At 65.5% G+C, this 17,470-nt stretch overlaps 1 protein-coding gene across 1 annotated transcript in view; it reads right to left on the bottom strand.

Moving 5' to 3' along the window:
• MUC5B (mucin 5B, oligomeric mucus/gel-forming) overlaps window positions 1-16,545 on the bottom strand; it is a 42,767-nt gene extending 26,222 nt beyond the window's left edge. The window contains exons 1-26 of the mRNA XM_073004846.1: window positions 16,476-16,545; window positions 13,982-14,038; window positions 13,450-13,521; window positions 12,850-13,111; window positions 12,577-12,691; window positions 12,325-12,415; window positions 11,945-12,051; window positions 10,751-10,952; window positions 10,236-10,361; window positions 9,723-9,840; window positions 9,484-9,622; window positions 9,031-9,141; window positions 8,572-8,641; window positions 7,739-7,876; window positions 7,168-7,332; window positions 6,791-6,885; window positions 6,562-6,688; window positions 6,056-6,311; window positions 5,475-5,530; window positions 4,945-5,045; window positions 4,570-4,721; window positions 4,056-4,194; window positions 3,866-3,976; window positions 2,715-2,891; window positions 2,113-2,352; window positions 127-283 (exon numbers count right to left, since the gene is read on the bottom strand). Of these exons, the coding sequence (XP_072860947.1) occupies window positions 127-283; window positions 2,113-2,352; window positions 2,715-2,891; window positions 3,866-3,976; window positions 4,056-4,194; window positions 4,570-4,721; window positions 4,945-5,045; window positions 5,475-5,530; window positions 6,056-6,311; window positions 6,562-6,688; window positions 6,791-6,885; window positions 7,168-7,332; window positions 7,739-7,876; window positions 8,572-8,641; window positions 9,031-9,141; window positions 9,484-9,622; window positions 9,723-9,840; window positions 10,236-10,361; window positions 10,751-10,952; window positions 11,945-12,051; window positions 12,325-12,415; window positions 12,577-12,691; window positions 12,850-13,111; window positions 13,450-13,521; window positions 13,982-14,038; window positions 16,476-16,545 (3,454 nt within the window). The remainder of the gene's footprint in view (window positions 1-126; window positions 284-2,112; window positions 2,353-2,714; window positions 2,892-3,865; window positions 3,977-4,055; window positions 4,195-4,569; window positions 4,722-4,944; window positions 5,046-5,474; window positions 5,531-6,055; window positions 6,312-6,561; window positions 6,689-6,790; window positions 6,886-7,167; window positions 7,333-7,738; window positions 7,877-8,571; window positions 8,642-9,030; window positions 9,142-9,483; window positions 9,623-9,722; window positions 9,841-10,235; window positions 10,362-10,750; window positions 10,953-11,944; window positions 12,052-12,324; window positions 12,416-12,576; window positions 12,692-12,849; window positions 13,112-13,449; window positions 13,522-13,981; window positions 14,039-16,475) is intronic.
• Between the last annotated feature and the right edge of the window lie 925 nt (window positions 16,546-17,470).

The raw sequence follows: 17,470 nt of genomic DNA, 5'->3' as shown, positions 1-17,470 counted from the left end.
GGCACATGCGTGTTGGATGTCTGTGCGTGGCTCAGGCCCAGGTCAATGCACCTACAGAGGCTGCCACACCTCCTCCCCTGCCCCGGCTGCTCCACCCTTCAGCACCACGGACAGAGCCCGACTCACGGCAGGTGTCCGGAGTCCGCCAGGACACACACAGGCCCGCGTCGTGGCAAGCCTGGGCGTAGGCAGCCACAGCCGTGCAGAAACACTCGCAGTCACCGCCCGAGTCACAGGCACACGCGTCGTTCACGCAGGCCTCGTAGTACTTGGTGGAGTCAACCTGGGGGTGAAGCCAAGGTGCGGCTCAGCCAGGCCAAGGTCCCCCCCAGCCAGGGGGTGGCTGGCCCAGGGCCAGTTGCTGGAACCATTTGTATTTCAACACTCCCCATGGCAGCTCTCTGAGCTCCCTGACTCCTGGGTCCTGGAATACCTCAGAGCATGCCCCAAATAGGAGCTGCCCCAGCACCACTTCTCCAGCCCACCTGTGCCCTTTTCCAGCTATATCCCTGCCCACCTGCCCACCTGTGCACCTGCCCACCTGTGCACCTGCCTACCTGCCCACCTGCCCGCCTGCCCACCTGTGCACCTGCCCACCTGTGCACCTGCCTACCTGCCCACCTGCCCACCTGCCCACCTGTGCACCTCTCCATCTGCTCACCTATGCACCTGCCCACCTGTGCACCTGTGCATCTGCCTGCCTTCACATGTGCTCTTTGGATCTTTCTATCATGTGGATCTGGTCATGTGGCCTACAGGTTTCAAACCCACGTGGAGGATAGCACCCCTGCTCACCCTCTGCCCTCACCCCCACCTCCCTCCGCTGCAGTTGTACTGGCCTCCTTTCCACCTGGGGGCCTTCCCTCCAGCCGACCCAACCCCGTGGTGACCCCCGCCCAGGGCCCTCCAAGTCCAAGCAGCCAACCACCCAGCGCCCACCACGCTGCTGTCTCCTCTGGAAGCTCTGTGAGGGTCGGCCTTGTCCCCTGGGGTGACGAGGGGTCACTGGGGTGAGCCCAGAACATGCCAGGCTCTTCCAGGCACCCAGTGAACGTGCACTAAGGAAGGAGCGGTCACTTCCTTTCCAGACCAGCCACGTAGGGAGCTGAGCTGTGAACCTGTCCTGACCATGGGGAGCTGCCTGCTTCCTCGAGGCAGCCCGCACCCCTTCCAGGCCCCATCTGAACCTGGCTCAGCTTTGTCAGGCCACAGGACCTTCCAAGGGGACACCAGCTGCCTTCTCAAGAGGGCAAGCGGTGGCCAACGTGAGAATGCTTCAGTGTGCCCACTGCTGCCCCTATGCCAGCCCCTCACCTCAGCTCCTGACTGCCATGCTGTGTGCCTAAGTGGGCACTCAAGTCTTCCTTAAGATGACAGGAAACTGCTTTTTTGTTTTTTGGTGTTTTGTTTTGAAACAGTCTCTCTTTTTGCTCAGGCTGGAGTGCAGTGGCGCGATCTCGGCTCACTGCAACCTCCTCCTCCCGGGTACAAGGGATTCTCCTGCCTCAGCCTCCCGAGTAGCTGGGATTATAGGCACACACCACCACACCCGGCTAATTTTTGTATTTTTAGTAGAGACAGGGTTTCACCATGTTGGCCAGGCTGGTCTCGAACCCCTGACCTCAGGTGATCCACCTGCCTCAGCCTCTCAAAGTGCTGGGATTACAGGCGTGAGCCGCCGTGCCCAGTCAGGAAACTGCTTTTTGGAAGTCTCTGCTTAAGGCTGATCTGTGATTCCTCCCTGGCTGGGCGGGGAGCCAGGCTGGCGTTCCAGTTTGTGCTGAGGATTGGGCAGGTCTAGTGATCATAGAGGAGGGTGGTTGGGGCCACATCGAGGGCTACCCCTCCCTGTGAGCCTCTGGGTGCGGCTGAGGCTGTGGTCAAGGGAGTGGCTGGGAAACAGCCGAGATGGCTTCGTGCCAGGGGCAGGAGGCACAGGTGCGGGGCTGATGGGAGATCCAGACTTGGGACCTGACATCCAGGACCGTGTGCCGTGGGACATGGTCAGACCCTCCTTGGAGCCCTGCTGTGTGCCCAGAAGACCCAGTTCTCGGCAGGAAGGAAGCAGCTGCCGTCCCCACCAGACCCTGCCTGCCAAGACCAGAGCCCCACCTGGGAGCGGCAGGCGGCGAAGGTGGGGCCGTGGAGGATGCTGCACTGCTTCTGGGCCCAGGACTTGCGGAAGGGGTTGGCCGTGCAGGGGTCCTTGGGCGCCAGGGCGTCTGGGCAGGATGGGGAGAGCTTCCAACTGTTCCCAAACTCCAGTGCGTCCCCCACCACGGACCGGCTACGCGTGGCAAAGTCATTGATGGCGTGGTCGTCAAAGTTCCCGCACAGGCCGCAGACCCTGCCCTGCAGAGGCAGCAAGAAAGTGGGGCCCTGGAACTGGGGCCACAGGCACCCGTGGGAGGCAGCACAGAGCCCGCCCTGGGGTCCAGAGCCCTCGGGGGATGGAGGGAGGGCAGCCGGTTCCCCAGGCAGTGCCCGATGAACTTGCAGGGGACAGGTGTGCAGTGGGTCCGTGGGTGGGCTGCTGGGTGGCACTTGCTCCCCTGTGAAACCCTCTGCCCACTGTGGAGACCACAGGCAGGGCCCTCACCAGCCAGGCTCATGTACCCACAGGTCAGTGAGTCCCACAGGCCCCACTGGGCACTGGGGTTTCTGTTGCTATGAGAGGGTCCTGCAGTGCCGAGGAGTGCACGGCCCGAGCTCACCTTGTAGTCCTGGTGCAGTCGGATGAACACGCTGGTCTTCCGGTCCCAGGACACGGCCATCCCACGGGTCTCGATGACCAGGAAGATCCCCATGTAGCGGATCTTGTAGGGCGGGTCCCCTCCCGGCCCCCTCGCCACTGCCTTAAAGGCGCCCTCCTGAAGGATCAGCTCGTAGCTCTGCAGGGGAGGCAGACGAGGCCGTAAGCTGACCCTGTGGCCCCTGGGGAGGGGCCTGAGACCCGGGGATGCCCCACCCAGTACAGGGCCCTGCAGGTGCGCACGGGCTCTTGGCACAAGGGGCTGGCATTAGGAATGAGCTGGGTCCATGAGACCCTCAGCGAAGGTTTGGCAAGAGGCTGGCCAGGAAGTGCTGGGAACAGGGGCTGCCTGGGAACGCTGGGGCCGCACGGGAGCAGCAGAGGCCGCAGTGGGCCTGCTTCACCCCACCCTGCTCCCTATCCAGCCCTGCATGCAGCCCCCACGCCCCCACGCCAGCTTCCCCGATCCGCGGTGGTCCTCAGCCCCTCTCGCCATGTGCGGGGAGTGTCCCAGCCAGTGGCTCTTTTTCCCCGGGAGCTCTGGCCCCCCTTTGCTGGAGTGGGTGTCTCTGGGTGTGGCAGGGTGAATGGTGGCTCCTGAAAATGTCTGTCCACAAACGAAGTCCCAGAACCTTGGCCTGGGGCCTCATTGGGAGAAAGCGTCTCTGCAGATGGGATTGGGTGAAGCATCTTGAAATGAGGTCGTCCTGGACTACCTGGGGGGACCTAAATCCAAGGACCAGTGTCCTTACAAGAGACAGAAGAGAAAAACAAAAACAAAAAGAGAAGACAGACAGAGACACAGCGGGAGGTCACAGGCAGCCGCAGCCCAGGGACACCTGCAGCCCATGAAGCTGGGAGAGGCAGGAAGGACCTCCTCAGACCCTCAACAGGGAGTGTGGTCCTACCCGCCTGGATCTCCGACTTCCGGCTCCAGGACTGAGAATGCATTTCTGTTGTCTAAGCCCCCTGGTTTGTGGCTGTTTGAAACAGCATCCCGGGGCCAGGACACTGCTGAGAACCTGTGGGTGCAGCTGAAGCCCCACGAAGCTTCCCTGGGGGCCGGCTCGCTGGCTGCAGGGTCAGGGGGCTCATAGCCGGGGCCGCTCTCACCTCCACGAAGAGCTTGATGGCCTTGGAGCAGGTGGTGCCGGTGGTCCCACAGGGGATGTTCTCAGTGACGATGCGGAAGGTCCCGTGGGTGGCGTCGTCCCCACAGTAGTCCTGGGCCAGGAAGAGACAAGCTGCTGGCCGCGGGCCAGAGCGTGCCCGGCCTGCAGGAACAGGCGAGGGGGCGGCGTACCTGGGCCAGGATGTACTCGCAACTGCCTTCAAAGTTGTAACGCTCGCCATCAAAGGTGATGAAGTGGCCGTCCCCGTAGGCCACGCAGGTGCCCAGGCAGAGCCGGTGGCTGCACTCCCACCTCCGGTTCCTGCAGGTGCTGCGAGGGGCCAGGGACGGTGCCTGCTCACAGGGGCCTGCCCTCCTGGCCTTCCTGAGACCCGGCACCCAGGCCTGTGCAGGTCAGCACACGGCCTCAGCCTCCCCAGGCCCAGTCTGACCCGTCCTCGGTGGAAGGGGTGGCGTTCCCCACTGTGAATGCAGGGCACGCAGCCCCACCAGGCTCCTGGTAGCACCACTGTCCCTGGGTCACCTTCCAGAGGACGCACAGGATGGCCCATGGCTTTCCCAGCAACTCTGTCTCCTGTCATGACCCCATCTTGCCCTGGCCAGCTGGCCCCCTGCCCTCCCCACCCACTGCCCTCCCTGCCCCCTGCCCTCCCTGCCCGCTGCCTCCAAGGGACCCACAACCCACCAGGTGTTGCAGTCGACCCTGATGGTCTCTCCAGGCTTGTAGGTGGCCTCGTTGTGCACACAGGGGCAGTCCTCCTCGGCGATGCAGCCCCCACTCCCGTCTGACACCAGCCCCGGTGGACAGACACAGCCGGACACGCAGTGTGTGCTGAACTGTGGGGCCCAGGCAGGTACCGGTCAGGGCCGGACACCAGGGTAGGCAGATGCCACTCACCCTCTGGGAGAGGTGCACCCAGTGGCCCCCAGGGCAATTCATGGGCCGGGGCGGAGCTTCTGGGTGGGTAAGTGTCTCCAGGACCACCAGATCCCTGGGCTCGGGAGCCCACCCCTGCCCACCCCTCCCTGAAGCACGAGACAGCCGGGGCCAGGAACTCACACAGCCCACGTCCAGTGTGTGGCAGCTCCGGAGGCACTCGGCCCCAGGGGTGCCCGCCAAGCTGTTGCTGCAGTTCAGGTACACCATGGGGGCCACACACCCTGGGGGCAGAGCTTGGTGGGAGGGGTTCTGGGGAAGGGCAGCCCTCGACTGACCCTGGGCAGCCCTGAGCCTGTCCTGCTGGCCAAGCTAGCAGCCAAAGCTTCCATGAAACCTGCAGCCCCCAACCCGAGGACACCCCGGCCACACTGCGGGGCAGACCCATTGGCTCCTCTGTCCCTGGCGTGTCGGGGCATGGGTGCCTGTGGCAGAGCCCAGGTGAGGACTGACCTGGTCCGGCAGGGCTCAGGTGGGGTGGGGCGGGGTGGGGTGAGTCGGGGCGAGTCTGGGCGGGGCTGTGCGGGGCTGTGCGTGGTGGGGCGGGGCTGTGCGTGGTGGGGCGGGGCTGTGCGGGGCGGGGCGGGGCTGTGCGGGGCGGGGCGGGGCGGGGCGGGGAGGGGTGGGGCGGGGCGGGGAGGGGTGGCACTTACCTGTGCTTTTCTGCAGAGAGGCTCCCAGGCAGCTCAGCTTCCCACCCTCACACGAACTACAAGAGATGGATGGCCCGGCCTGGACCTGCGGCCCTCACCCCACAGACCCCACCCCAGGCTCTCGAGCACCCACGGAGCGCTGGGCCTCCCCAGCCTGGCCTCCTCCTCATGAGACCGGACGGTGCCTGCCACTGTTCGCTGGGAGCCCCCAGATCCCCTGGAGGCGCGTGGGTAAATACACACAGGTGGGCAACAAAGCAGCCAGGACCCTGCGGTTAGGAGCAGCCTTTGAACCCGGGGTGGGAGTGGGGACCACCCATCTCTCCTGGCAGGGGCTGCTCTTTGGACCCAGCTGAGAACAGCCAGCAGGCGTCCTCCCAGGGCCACCTCCACTCCTGGCCTCTTTCCCAGCCGGGCATTTTCTCTTTAGAATGTGCTGGGTCCACCCTGTGCCGCCCTCCCCAGCCTGGCCCCTCGTGTCTCAAAACCCTCGGAGGGGGGCACAAAAGCCTTCGGGGAGGGTGAGAGGTGGCTTTGAGGAGCACTCAGGGACCTGCTTTCCCCCCTGCCCAGCCCCTTACCACACAGCGCCTTCGTCGTGCACGACCTCTCCGGGAGCCAGCACGGTACCGTGAACATAGCAGGGGCACTCCCGGGCGGGCACACAGGCCCCCGCGTCATTGAGGAAGGTGCCCGTGGGGCAGGTGCAGCCGTCCACAGGCACAAAGGAAACGCTGCAGGTGACGTCGGCCTCACTCAGGCCACGGCAAGTCGGCTGGCAGGTGTCCACCACGTAGGCGTAGCGCTGGGACTTGGGGCAGTTCTGCATGTACTTGGCTATGGTCGGTGGGGCCAGGGAGGACAGGTCAGCGGCCAAGCAGCCTGGCCAGCCCCCGCCCACCCCATCTTCAACTCAGCATCCCTGTCTGTGACGTGGCGATCGCAAGGATACGAGGTTCTTGCGAGGCTGGGATGAGGAGGCACAAAGCTCTGGGCTGAGAACTGTGTGAGTGACAGCTGCTGCCGGCCAGGGTCCCCCGAACCCCACACAGCGTGGACACATCCCCCCTCCAGTGCAGGCACTCACTGCAGACGCCATCCCTCCAGCCGCTGAGCTGCACGCCCTTGGCGGCGCAGGCGTGCACATAGGAGGACAGCGCGGCGCACAGGCAGTCCTCGCTCCGCTCACAGTTGCAGGTGTCAAACAGGCAGTTCTGCGGAGGTGGGCGGGCATTGGGGCATCAGGGACCCCAGCCCGCCAGGGCTCCCCAACCCATCCTGCCCAGGGGTAGGGATCTGGCCTCACGGCCTCTTACCGAGTGGAAGGGCTTGGGGTTGATGACGGAGTGGCAGCGGGAGAAGGAGCCGGTGGGGTCAGTCAGGCGTGAGCACCAGTGCCGGGCGTAGTTCTCTGTGGGGAAGACCCGGCCCCATCTCCATGCCACAAAGCCCACGCCCCCGACACACCGGCCTGCACCCCCTCAGCCTGGGGAACAGTGAGCTGGAATTTGGGGCTTAGCTGCTGCGCCTTGGGGGATTCTGGCCGCCTGGTCCCAAGCACCTCCTCCCGATGCCTCCCACCCACCTCCATGGGGTCCCCAGTCCCCCCCGGGCTCCCCGTGGCCCAGGGGACAGGAAGGTGCTAGGTGGCACTTGAGCCTGGGGTGACTGTGGGGGTGGGGGTGAGGAGTACCATTCTCCACACTGAGGGAGCAGGGGTCCTCAAAGCTGTTCCTGGCATTGGTGCAGGCGGCCTGGGCCTTCCAGGTGTTGGCAAAGGCTGCGCCTGTGGCCTCCACCACCCCGCTGAGAGCTGCGAAGTCGTCAGCCTGGTTCTGGTTGAAGTTCCCACACAGGCCTGCGAGCCAGGGTTGGGGGATGTCAGCAGCCGCTGTTGGGCCCACCCGGCTCCCCGCCCCTGCCATCCCTCCAGGCACCACACAGGTGGAACGGCTGGGAGCCCTGTCCCAGGATTCTGCTTCCGGAACCCTCTGCAGATAGGCCCCAGTGGGGGGCAGCCCCTGTGCAAAGCTGGCCTGAGCCAGGGCAGGGCTGCCCGCTCCATCCTCCCAGCTGGTTGCTTCCGGGGCTGCCAGTCAGATGTTGGCATCCTGTGCTGGCGGCACCAGGGTCTCTGCCATGCCCTGGGAGCAGCCCTCTCTCTTGTCCCCTACCCGCCTCTGCCTGCCTCTCCCTGCAGCCTGGCACTAGTCCAGGCCCCGTCCCCACTGGCCCTGTCCCCGAAGGCTCCTGCCCAGCCTCACCGCACATCTGGCCCTGGTGGGTGGGGTCCAGTCTGACAAACACCTGCATGAGCGGCACCAGCTGCACCAGCAGCTGCAGCCCGAGGCCTGTGTGCACCACGATGAAGAAGCTCGAGGGTGTGAACAGGGTGATGTTGGCTGCCGGGAGTGTGGGAGAGAGGCCGGTCAGGGGTGCAGGGCCAGATCTGGCCAGATTGGAGGGGCAGGACATCCAGTGGGCCGGGCCACCCCACTGAGGCCCGGGAATGAGACCAGGAATGGCCAGGAGCCCTCATGCTCCCTGTCCCAGGCCTGTGGTGGTCAGGAGCCCTCATGCTCCCTGTCCCAGGCCTGTGGTGGTCAGGAGCCCTCATGCTCCCTGTCCCAGGCCTGTGGTGGTCAGGAGCCCTCATGCTCCCTGTCCCAGGCCTGTGGTGGTCAGGAGCCCTCAAGCTCCCTGTCCCAGGCCTGTGGTGGTCAGGAGCCCTCATGCTCCCTGTCCCAGGCCTGTGGTGGTCAGGAGCCCTCATGCTCCCTGTCCCAGGCCTGTGGTGGTCAGGAGCCCTCAAGCTCCCTGTCCCAGGCCTGTGGTGGTGAGCCCAAGCGGGCTCAGGTGGAGACGCTGGGCTCCCCGACAGAGGGGCTGAGCGAGCTGGATGTGGGTTCCCCACAGCTGCCTGGATGGGAGCCTGGCATTCCCACTCTGCAGATGAGAAACCGAGCACAGGAAGCTCTTGGAGCTGCCCAAGGCCACGGAGAGCTAGCAGGGGAAGGAGCGGACGCTGCCCAGATTGTGGGAGCTGCCCCTGCTAGGAGGCGCCACCCAGCCCAGCCGTCCTGGGAGAGCCACGTACCTGCCGACAGGGGCAGCTGTGTGTAGATGGAGTTGAGGAACACGCTGCCGTCTGCCTGGACCCGGATGGCCTGCGGGAGGAGGCGGGCAGGAGGTCAGCTCTGCGGAGGAACCTGTTCCCGACTCTCAAATGAGGGGGTGGCCTGCCCAGGGGCCCCCACTGGGGACAGCCCACAGGAAGCTCAGGCCTGGACCTGCGGTGGGCTCTGCATTTGCCCCCTGGGAGGGCCTGACCTTGGAGCTGGAGGGGGGACCTGACTTTGGGGCTGGAGGGGGACCTGACTTTGGGGCTGGAGCGGGACCTGACCTCAGGGCGGGAGGGGGACCCAACCTTGGGGCTGGAGGGGGGACCTGACCGTGCTCGCTCCCTGCACACCTTCACACACCCCTTCCTGTCCCAGCCCAGGGCCCCAGCCAGGCCCTTACCGTGTCCCCGCCGTCCATGCTAAGAGTAACTCACTGTGTCCCCGCCGTCCAGGCTGAGCGTCACGGCCTTCAGGCAGTTCTCATTGTCCGTCAGTCCGCACTTCCGCAGCTCAGCCAGCACGGTGAAACTACCATCAGCACATTTCTGGGGGAAGGACCCACGTGCGCATTGGGCCTGGCTCGATGATGTGGGGGTCCCCCAAAAGCGTGCTGGGGACGCCCATGTGGGGGATGTGGCTCTGTGGGGAGGTGGCCCTTGGCACCTCTGATCACCTCCCAGCAGCTTGTCTCAGGGCCTGGGGGCTTCTTGGCCCCGTGATGCTCAGCAGGGAGAACCACCCCTCTATGACCATCATGGGGACCCAGGGTTCCCCCCAGCAGGGACATCCGGCCCTCTATGACCATCGTGGAGGCCTCCCCTGGGCGGAAGGGGCGTGAGGATCCCCGGAGGGCCTGGGTGTCCGAAGACCCGGCCCTGTGCCCAGACCTTGGACAGAACGTAGCTGCAGTCGCCATGCAGGTCGTAAAGTTTCTCGTCGTAGGTGGAGATGTGGGCCCCACCCTGCACGGAGCAGGTGCCAGGGCACGGCAGGTCCTGGCACTGCCACAGCCCCCCAGAGCAGGTGCTGGGGAGGGAGGCCATGAGCAGAACAGACATGTCAGGAGGAGGTGGACCCCACCCGCCACACCCCCACCCCAGGCGGAGGCTGGCGGGTTCATAGGTACCAGGAGCTGCAGGTGGTGTTGACGGAGGTGCCTGGGCTGTAGGTGCGGCCACCGTGGGTGCAGGGGCACTGCCCGAGGGGCAGGCAGCCAGAGTGCGTGACATCATCCAGCACCGTGCCTGTGGGGCGGGGCGTGAGGCAGGACCGGCTCATGCATGGGGGACACCAAGGTCAGAAGACCCCAGCCTTGGGGACAAGCCGCCTCCCTCGGGGAGGAACTCCTGCTCCAGGACACCACCCCTGCCCTGAGCCCCACCTGCTTGGATGAACACCAAGCACCTCTGGGCCTCAGTTTCCCTACCAGACCCAGCTGGCTCATGGCACTGCTCTGCCTCCCTCCACACATCGTCGGGTCTTCCAGCACCCTCCCAGCCAGTGCCCTTCCCACCCTGGGCCCTCTGGTGGGACCCTCTGGCATGAGGGGCTCTGCTTCCAGGCGTGATAAGGCTGGGGGCGGGGCTGGGAACAGGGACCTGAAAGCCCACTGAGGGGGCCCAGGGCACGCGAGACCTGCCTGGGGGGCAGAAGCAGCCGTCCACGCAGTGGTCCTCGCAGAGCTGCGCGCGCTGGGGGTTGGAGCAGGTGTCCACGCAGGGTGAGCCACACTCCCGGTGCTGCATGTTGACGGGGCAGGTCCGGGCTGCACAAAAGGAGGTGGGGCTGGGCCAGAGGAAAGGCCCTGTACTGCCCTCGTGGTCAGCCCCAGCCGCCTTCCACCGCCTTCCACATGCCACCAAGTCCACAGAAGCCAGAGCTGGGCCTCAGGGTGTCCCTGATGCCCCTCATCATGGCAGCTCCTCCCTCCAGTCCCAGTCCCCGACACCTGCACAGCCTCTTCTTCTCCTGCAGCCCCCGGAGGCACCATCCCCTCCTGGGGTCCTGGGGTGGCCTCTGCCCACTATGCCTGGGGTGTGTCCTTTGCCCTCCATGCCTGTCCCCCAGGCCTCCCCACCTCCCATGGCCCCCAAAGCGCTCCCCCTGCCCCTTCTCTCCAGCGCAATCCTTGGCAAAGGCCCCGGGAGCACTCACGGCAGAGCTCAGGGCGCCTCCAGTTCTGCGGCTGGCCCCCCGCGTGGGCGCACTGGCGTGAGTATTCTACAAAGGTGGCGCACGGGCAGGTGGGGCAGCGGCACAGGTCCTGGGCGCAGGCAGCCAGGTATGGGGCACTGTCCACCAGTGCGTGGCACTCCGCAAAGGCCGGCCCCAGCAGGGTGTGGTGGCAAATGCCTTCCTGGGGAGCACAGTGGGCCAGGCTGGGCACCCCTGCCCTCCATAGGGGCTGCCACAGTGCTGGAACAGGACCCATGGCAGGCCAGGCTGGGAAGCCCTCTCCTCATCGGGGTTTCTTGTACCCAGCCCCATCCCTTCCACCCACTGTGGCCGTGTAGCTGCCAGTGCAGAGCTCTGCTTGGCCCTTGGGGAGTGACCCATGACTCTGAATCCCCCACCTGGGATGTGCCTGCCCACGGAGTGAGCGCCCAAGAAAGGTGCAGACCCCGCCCCCAGGAGGCGGAGCCAAGGAGGGCAGGTGCAGACCCCGCCCCAGAGGCGGAGCCAAGGAGGGGAGGTACAGGCCCCACCCCATGAGGCAGAGCCAAGGAGGGGAGGTGCAGGCCCTGCCCTATGAGGCGGAGCCAAGGAGGGCAGGTGCAGGCCCCGCCCCAGGAGGTGGAGCCAAGGAGGGGAGGTGGAGGCCCTGCCTCTCTGGGCAGCCTGGCAAGTTCAGGGCAGTCCAGTGCTGAGTGTTGTCCCTTCCCAGGCCCTGGGCTGCAGGCTGTGGGGCCCAGCTCCCAGGGGGGCTGATGCTGTCATTCAATGCACAATTTAAGGCTCAGAGATTCTGCTGATTTAGGGATCCTGGAGCCTCCAGGCCCTTTCTGAGTCCCCCTGCTGGTGGGAAGAGCTGGCTCCAGGCTCCCCGAGTACCCATCCTCAGTCCAGCCCGTGCAGCACAGGCCTATGTTTGCTCGCACAGCTGGACACACACGTGGCCTGAGGAACACGCACATCACCACACTTGGACAGTGTGTACCGTGGAACTGAGCACACAGAGGGTGGCTGCCAGGCCTCCCTCCAACGCCACCATCTCTCCTCCAGCTGGGAACGTTCCTCAGACCTTGGCCTGGCTCCCCCTGGACCTGGAGGTCATCCCTGCCCAGGAGCGAGGGGCTCACCTCTGGAGGCCGACCCTGCCCAGAAGCTGGGGGCTGGGGGGAAACTCACCTCATCTGTGCAGTTGCTGGCCGGCAAGGGCAGCGGGTCCGGGCACTGCTCTGTGGGCCCATCCAACTTCTGCAGGTTCCCAAACTGGATCGGGGTCAGTCTGGCGTCTGCCGGGAAGAAAGCAGGAGTGTGGTGGCTCTGAGGGGATCCTGGGGACAGGGTATGGGCTCCCACTTCCTGAGTCCAGGCCAGAAGACTCCCACTCCTGCCTAGGGCCTGATGTGCCCGAGGGGTGCTCCTCCCACCATGTAGGGCACATCCCTTGTGACCCCTCCCTGCCCGGTGCCCGGTCCCCACTCCACCCCTCCCAGCCTCCATGGGACTGTGACCCTTGGCTGGCTGACAATCGGTCACCGCCCCCTCACCCAGGTGGCACTCACTGTGGGCATAGAACTCGTTGAAGGCTGGGAGGCCGTTGAAGTCCCCGCACAGGCCACAGGTCTGGTTGGCGTATTTGGGGTCCAGCTCCAGCTGAGAGTGGGGGAGGAGCAGCTCCAGCCTCAGGATTTCTGATCCCCCCACTGGCAACCTGCCCCAAGCCCAGGGACCCAAGCCCAGGGAGGCATCCCTCGACCCCTGTGGGGGTTTTGTAGCCAGGCCTGGAGGGGCAAGGGACGAGAGGGCTTCCTCACCAGGGCACTGTCCTCTCCATTCCACAGGAAGGTCAGGACCAGCCGGATGCTGACCTTGACATAGTCCCCGCTCTGCTCCACCAGGAGCCCAGTGCGGCTGTAAGGCAGCTCCTCCCTGCACAGATAGCTGGGTCTCTCCCTGGGCCCAGCCCTCCTGGCTGCCCGCCCACCCGCCCAACCCCACCCCAGCCCTGGCCCAGGTCAGACACAGCCGTGTGGGGAGGTCACACCACGTGGCCCAGCCCTCGCCTCTCCCCAGGGTGGCCGGCTCACCGCTGCCCATTGACAAGGACAGAGCCATTGGACGCCTCTAGCACCAGCCCCTGGGCCTTGATGACAACACGGGTGACCACAGGCCTGGAGCCCACCAGGCCTCGGCGTAGCTGGACGTTGAAGTCCTCATAGGCAGCGCCGCAGTGCTCGGAGAACACGTAGTTGCAGAGGCCGGGGAAGCGGAAGACGTCACCGTCGAAGGTCTTGTAGTGGAAGTCGCCCCAGGTGCTGCACACCCGCCCATTGTGTGCCGGGTTCAGGGCTGCGGGGAGCGTGGGATGAGGCCCGCCCCCATGCCAGTCCCCCACGGGGTGGCCTCCCCTGGGCTGAGGCGCCCTGGTTTTTGGCGCAGAAAAGCCCATGGTCGGCTGCTGGCTGTGCCCTGCCTGGTTCACCCTGGGCTGCCTTTGTTTCGCTCCAAGACCCCTGACCTGTCCCCATCCCCCAGGGCGGCCAGTGATCAGGAGACCGCCCAGAGGGAGGACTCTGGATCTGGCCCAATGGCCCCACCTGGTGGCAGCTGCACCCCTAGATCTGGGCCCCCACCTTTGGGGCTGGCAAACACCCCCTTCCCAGCCGGCAGGGACGGTGTCTGCTTACGGCTCAGGCTGGGGAAGACAGTGACGGGTGGAACAAAGCTCACACGCCGGGTGGGTGAGGACGTCGGGGCACCTGTGGGCGAAGTCCGGTCACCCCAGGAATGTGGCCAGGAAAGGGCAGCAGAGACACCCTCCCCGGGTCCCACCCTCCTCGCCAGCCACCAGAGTTGAAGGGGAGCCCGAAACTGATGGGCTGGGGGCAAGGCAGCCCCTTCACCCTTGGCGCTGTCTGCCCACAAACACTGCTGCCTTGTGTTTTGGCCTGTGTGCACACGTGTGTGTGCTGGTGCAAGTGTGGGCGCACGTGCGCCTGCACGTGTGTGCGTGTGTGTGTGCACGTCTCTCTGCTTTGCACTTTCCTCTTCTTTGGAGCATCCAGCTCCGCCTCAGGTGCCAGGCATTGTCCTGGGCAGGGGACCCAGGGAGGGTCTCTGTCGGACGCATGGCTGCTCGGAGAGGCATCTGCCTGCCCCAGCCCAAATCCCAGCACCTCCAGCCTGGTCAGGAACCCCCACCCGAGCCTGGCCACGTACCGCCATCTGTGGTGTGCCCTGCACTGCCCCAACTCGGCTCCGCAGGGCCCTGGGTCTCTGTGGGAAGAGGGGATGGGAGTCAGTGAGGAACCAGATGTGGCTGCCGGCCACGAACCTGACCGTGGACCCGGCCACATCCCTGGTGCGGCAGCCTCATGTGGGGTCCACGGTGACGGTCTCCACACTCCGCAAGGTCACCCGCATGGCACACTCTGGCCAAGGCCGGGACTCCTCCCCAGCCACTCAGGCCACCACAACCGTCAACCGCAGATGCCTCCCCCGCCACTCAATGCTATGGAAAGCCTTCGGGATGGAAGCTTCCAGCAGGGAGCCCTGAGCTGCCTCCGGCATGACCTGCACCTGTCCAGGGACCCCAGCCCTCCCCGACTGACATGCGGGGATGGTGCCTCCTTCTGAAGTGATGCGGGAGAAAATGGAATCAGGAAAAGGCGTTGGCCGCCCCAAGGCGGGATTCCGCCTCATCCCACACGTCCCCTGGAGAAGGACAAAGGCCAGCTTTGTTGGGAGGACACACTTGGAACCTTCCAGGCGTGACTTAGCAGAAACCTAAGCCCAGAGCCAGTTTCGATACCTAAGTCCGGGCAAGTGGGCGGGGTGGGGGCAGGCCTCGGGGCTGTGAGGCTGTAGATACTGGGATGGTGCCAAGGTCCCCCAGGCTGACCACCGACTCCGGGCAAGGCCTCACCCACCAGTCCCATGGAGGCTGGACTCTGGGCTGAGAGCCTGGGAAGAGGCAGCTCCAATCCCCAGGACTCTGAGGCCCCCTGTTCCCCTGGCCCCCAGGCCATTGTCTGCTCAGTTTGGGTTGGGGTGCCCCCTTCACCGGGCCCCAGAGCTCCTCCCTGGAGCCTGATCTGAGATGGCCCAGCCCAAACCTGTGCTTCCTGGGGAGGCGGGAGGTGAGGCCCCAGCCCCCACAGCACGGTCAGGGCTCAGTGAGGGGCCGGCCCCTGTGGTTTGCACTCTGGCCTGGCCCTTCCTGGCTTTTCCAGTCAGGTCCTGCTGACATCTGGGAACCACAGCAGGGGCCGCCTCCAGAGGTCCAGGTTGACTGCCTTTCCCAGAAGGCCAGCCGCTCCCTGTGTCCTCCACCCCAACCCCCAGCCCACAGCCCTGCCCACGTGTGCCGGCCCACTCAGCCACTCCCATGCACTGGCGCCCACCCCAGGCAGCCCCTCCCCACCCAGGCTGACCGCCCTTGGTCATCTGCTCCATGCCGTGCCCTCTTTGGACTGGGCCACCTGGGCCTCCATCTTGAGGCCAGAGAAGTGCCCACCACCAGCCATCCCATCACCCTGGGGTGTGTCCCCTAACGTGACGCCGCTCTGTGCAAGGCCCGCCTTGCCCCGGCCATAGGACGTGCATCTTGTGACTAAAGCACAGTCGCTGCTGAGGGCTTGATCTCCCCAACTTGGATGTGCATGGAGGACCGGAGGACGTGGGGGCTGACCGTCCCTGGGCCCTGCCTGCTCGGGTGAGGGGAGCCCAGGCTGCATGGCCTGGAAGAACTAGATGCAAGGATGTGGCTATTCTGGTCAAACCAGCACCCAAACCTTGTGGTCAGAGGCAGCTCCCCCCGGGCCCAGGCTGGGAGCCACTGGGGGAAGCCACCTACCTCCAGCCCTGCTGACCACCCAGCCTCCCTTCCACAGACAGAGAGAGCCGCCGGGGAGCCTCGCCTGCCCAGCCCAGACCCCAAGCTTGGGAGGGGGTGGACGGCAGGGCAGGGAGGGACTGCAGCTGCCTCTTGGCCAGCCCGGCTGGGTGTCTCCAGGTGGCCCCTGGGGCCGCATCTTTCTCTGTTGACAGTAAGTATTAAAGCTGCGGCTCTGGCCAAGAGATGGCAGACGAGGGAAAATGCTTGGCTGAGGGCCAGGCAGCCCGTGTGGCCTGAGATGCCCGCAGATGACCTGTGGGAGTCATGCGTGGGTTGAGGCCAGGGCTCTCGCGGCTGGCTGTGCAACCCTTGAGGGTGGTGCCCTCACCTGCCCTACCAGCTGTGATCCCCAGGTGGGTCGTGAAGGGCAAAGCTGGTCCTGGGCAGGGGCCCACACTAAGCCCACCCCTGCTTACTGTGATGCCTGGGCCTCACAGGGCTCCAGAGAGACCCGCAGCCGTGGCCCCCTCCCCCATTGCCCACTCCTGTGTCACCCCCAAGACCAAGACCCTTTCAGTGGTCTCCCAGGGTCCTTGCCCTGCGGTCAGGGGCCCAACTTTCCCTGGACATCCCATCCAAGCCAGTCCCTGAGTTCCCTGACACTGTGGGCCCATGGGGCCAGGGAGCTCTGTGTTGGGGACATGTAGGGTCCCATCGAGCTCTGTGTTGGGGACACATAGGGTCCCATCCAGGACACTCGGGATCCTAGGGGATCTGCCCGTCCACTCTGCAGGAGAAGCTCCCAGGCAAGCGGCCTGCAGAGATCCCCACCGTGAAGACGGCATCCTAGAGGGGGCTGAGTCGGGGGGCTCTTACCTGCCTGCTGCACCAGGAGCACGGCCGCCAGAGCCAACACCAGCATCCGGCATGTGCTCAGGGCACCCATCCTGGGGACTGGCACAGGTGGGGGGTGCGGACGGGCAGGGAGGGAGCCAGGCCGGGTGCTTGCTCCCCTGGGGGCCCCAGCTTATGTAGCAGGGAGTGTTGGCCCCAAGCCACGCCAGGCCACGCAGGGCACTCTGCTCTTTCCCGCGCCAGCCACGTGTGTTTGCTCTCGGGGAGGGGCTGTGGCAGGGGAGAGGCCTGGCTCAGGAGGGATTTGCAGCTCTGTGCCCTGAGGCCCAGGACGCCCCCACCCCCAGCAGCTTCTGAGAATCGGAAGGGAGAGAAGAAGGGCCCGTCCCGCCTGGCACCTTCCTAGATGGCAAGGCTGCTGGAGGGCAGGTTGGCCTTGGACACAGGGTCCCTGGAAACGGTGATCAGCCAGCCTGTCTCACACTCAGCCCCACTCCCCTCCACTGGGAGGGAACCCCAGCTTCTGGGCAGCTCCCCCAGCCGCTCACCATGGGTGCCCGAGGCCTGGGGAGGGCCCACGAGGCTGGAGCTCCTCTCCGGCCACTGCTCAGCCAGCGGGAAGGCCAGGAGGCTCCTGCTCAGCTTAGGCGTGCATGTGGCCAGGATGCTCAGTCTGGGTGGCTTGTGGGGGTCCCTGGAGGAGGCCCCATTTCTGGAGATCCCAGCCCAGCTGACCAGAACCCCTTGAAGACCATGGGAGGTCTCTGGGCTCATCTGTTTCAAGGTTCATGTTCAAGGGGAAACTGAGGCCCAGAGTGTCCCCTGGCCATGCACATCGGGAGTCAGCCGTGCTTGTCCAATGCCAGCCCTGGTCCAGCCAGGCCAGAGGCTCCAGCCCTGAGTCCCATTTGGCCTCCACCTCACTCTGGGCCCCTCATTAACCTTGGCAGGGTTGAGGAAGCAGCGGCTCCTGGAGGTCCGGGACCTGCCCGGGGTCCTCAGCCTGCCCCAGGTGG

Source organism: Chlorocebus sabaeus, chromosome 1 (genome assembly GCF_047675955.1).
Source record: "Chlorocebus sabaeus isolate Y175 chromosome 1, mChlSab1.0.hap1, whole genome shotgun sequence".
NCBI lineage: Eukaryota > Metazoa > Chordata > Mammalia > Primates > Cercopithecidae > Chlorocebus > Chlorocebus sabaeus.
Note: the sequence above shows the minus strand (reverse complement) of the source record. Positions and strands in the feature narration are given on the sequence as shown.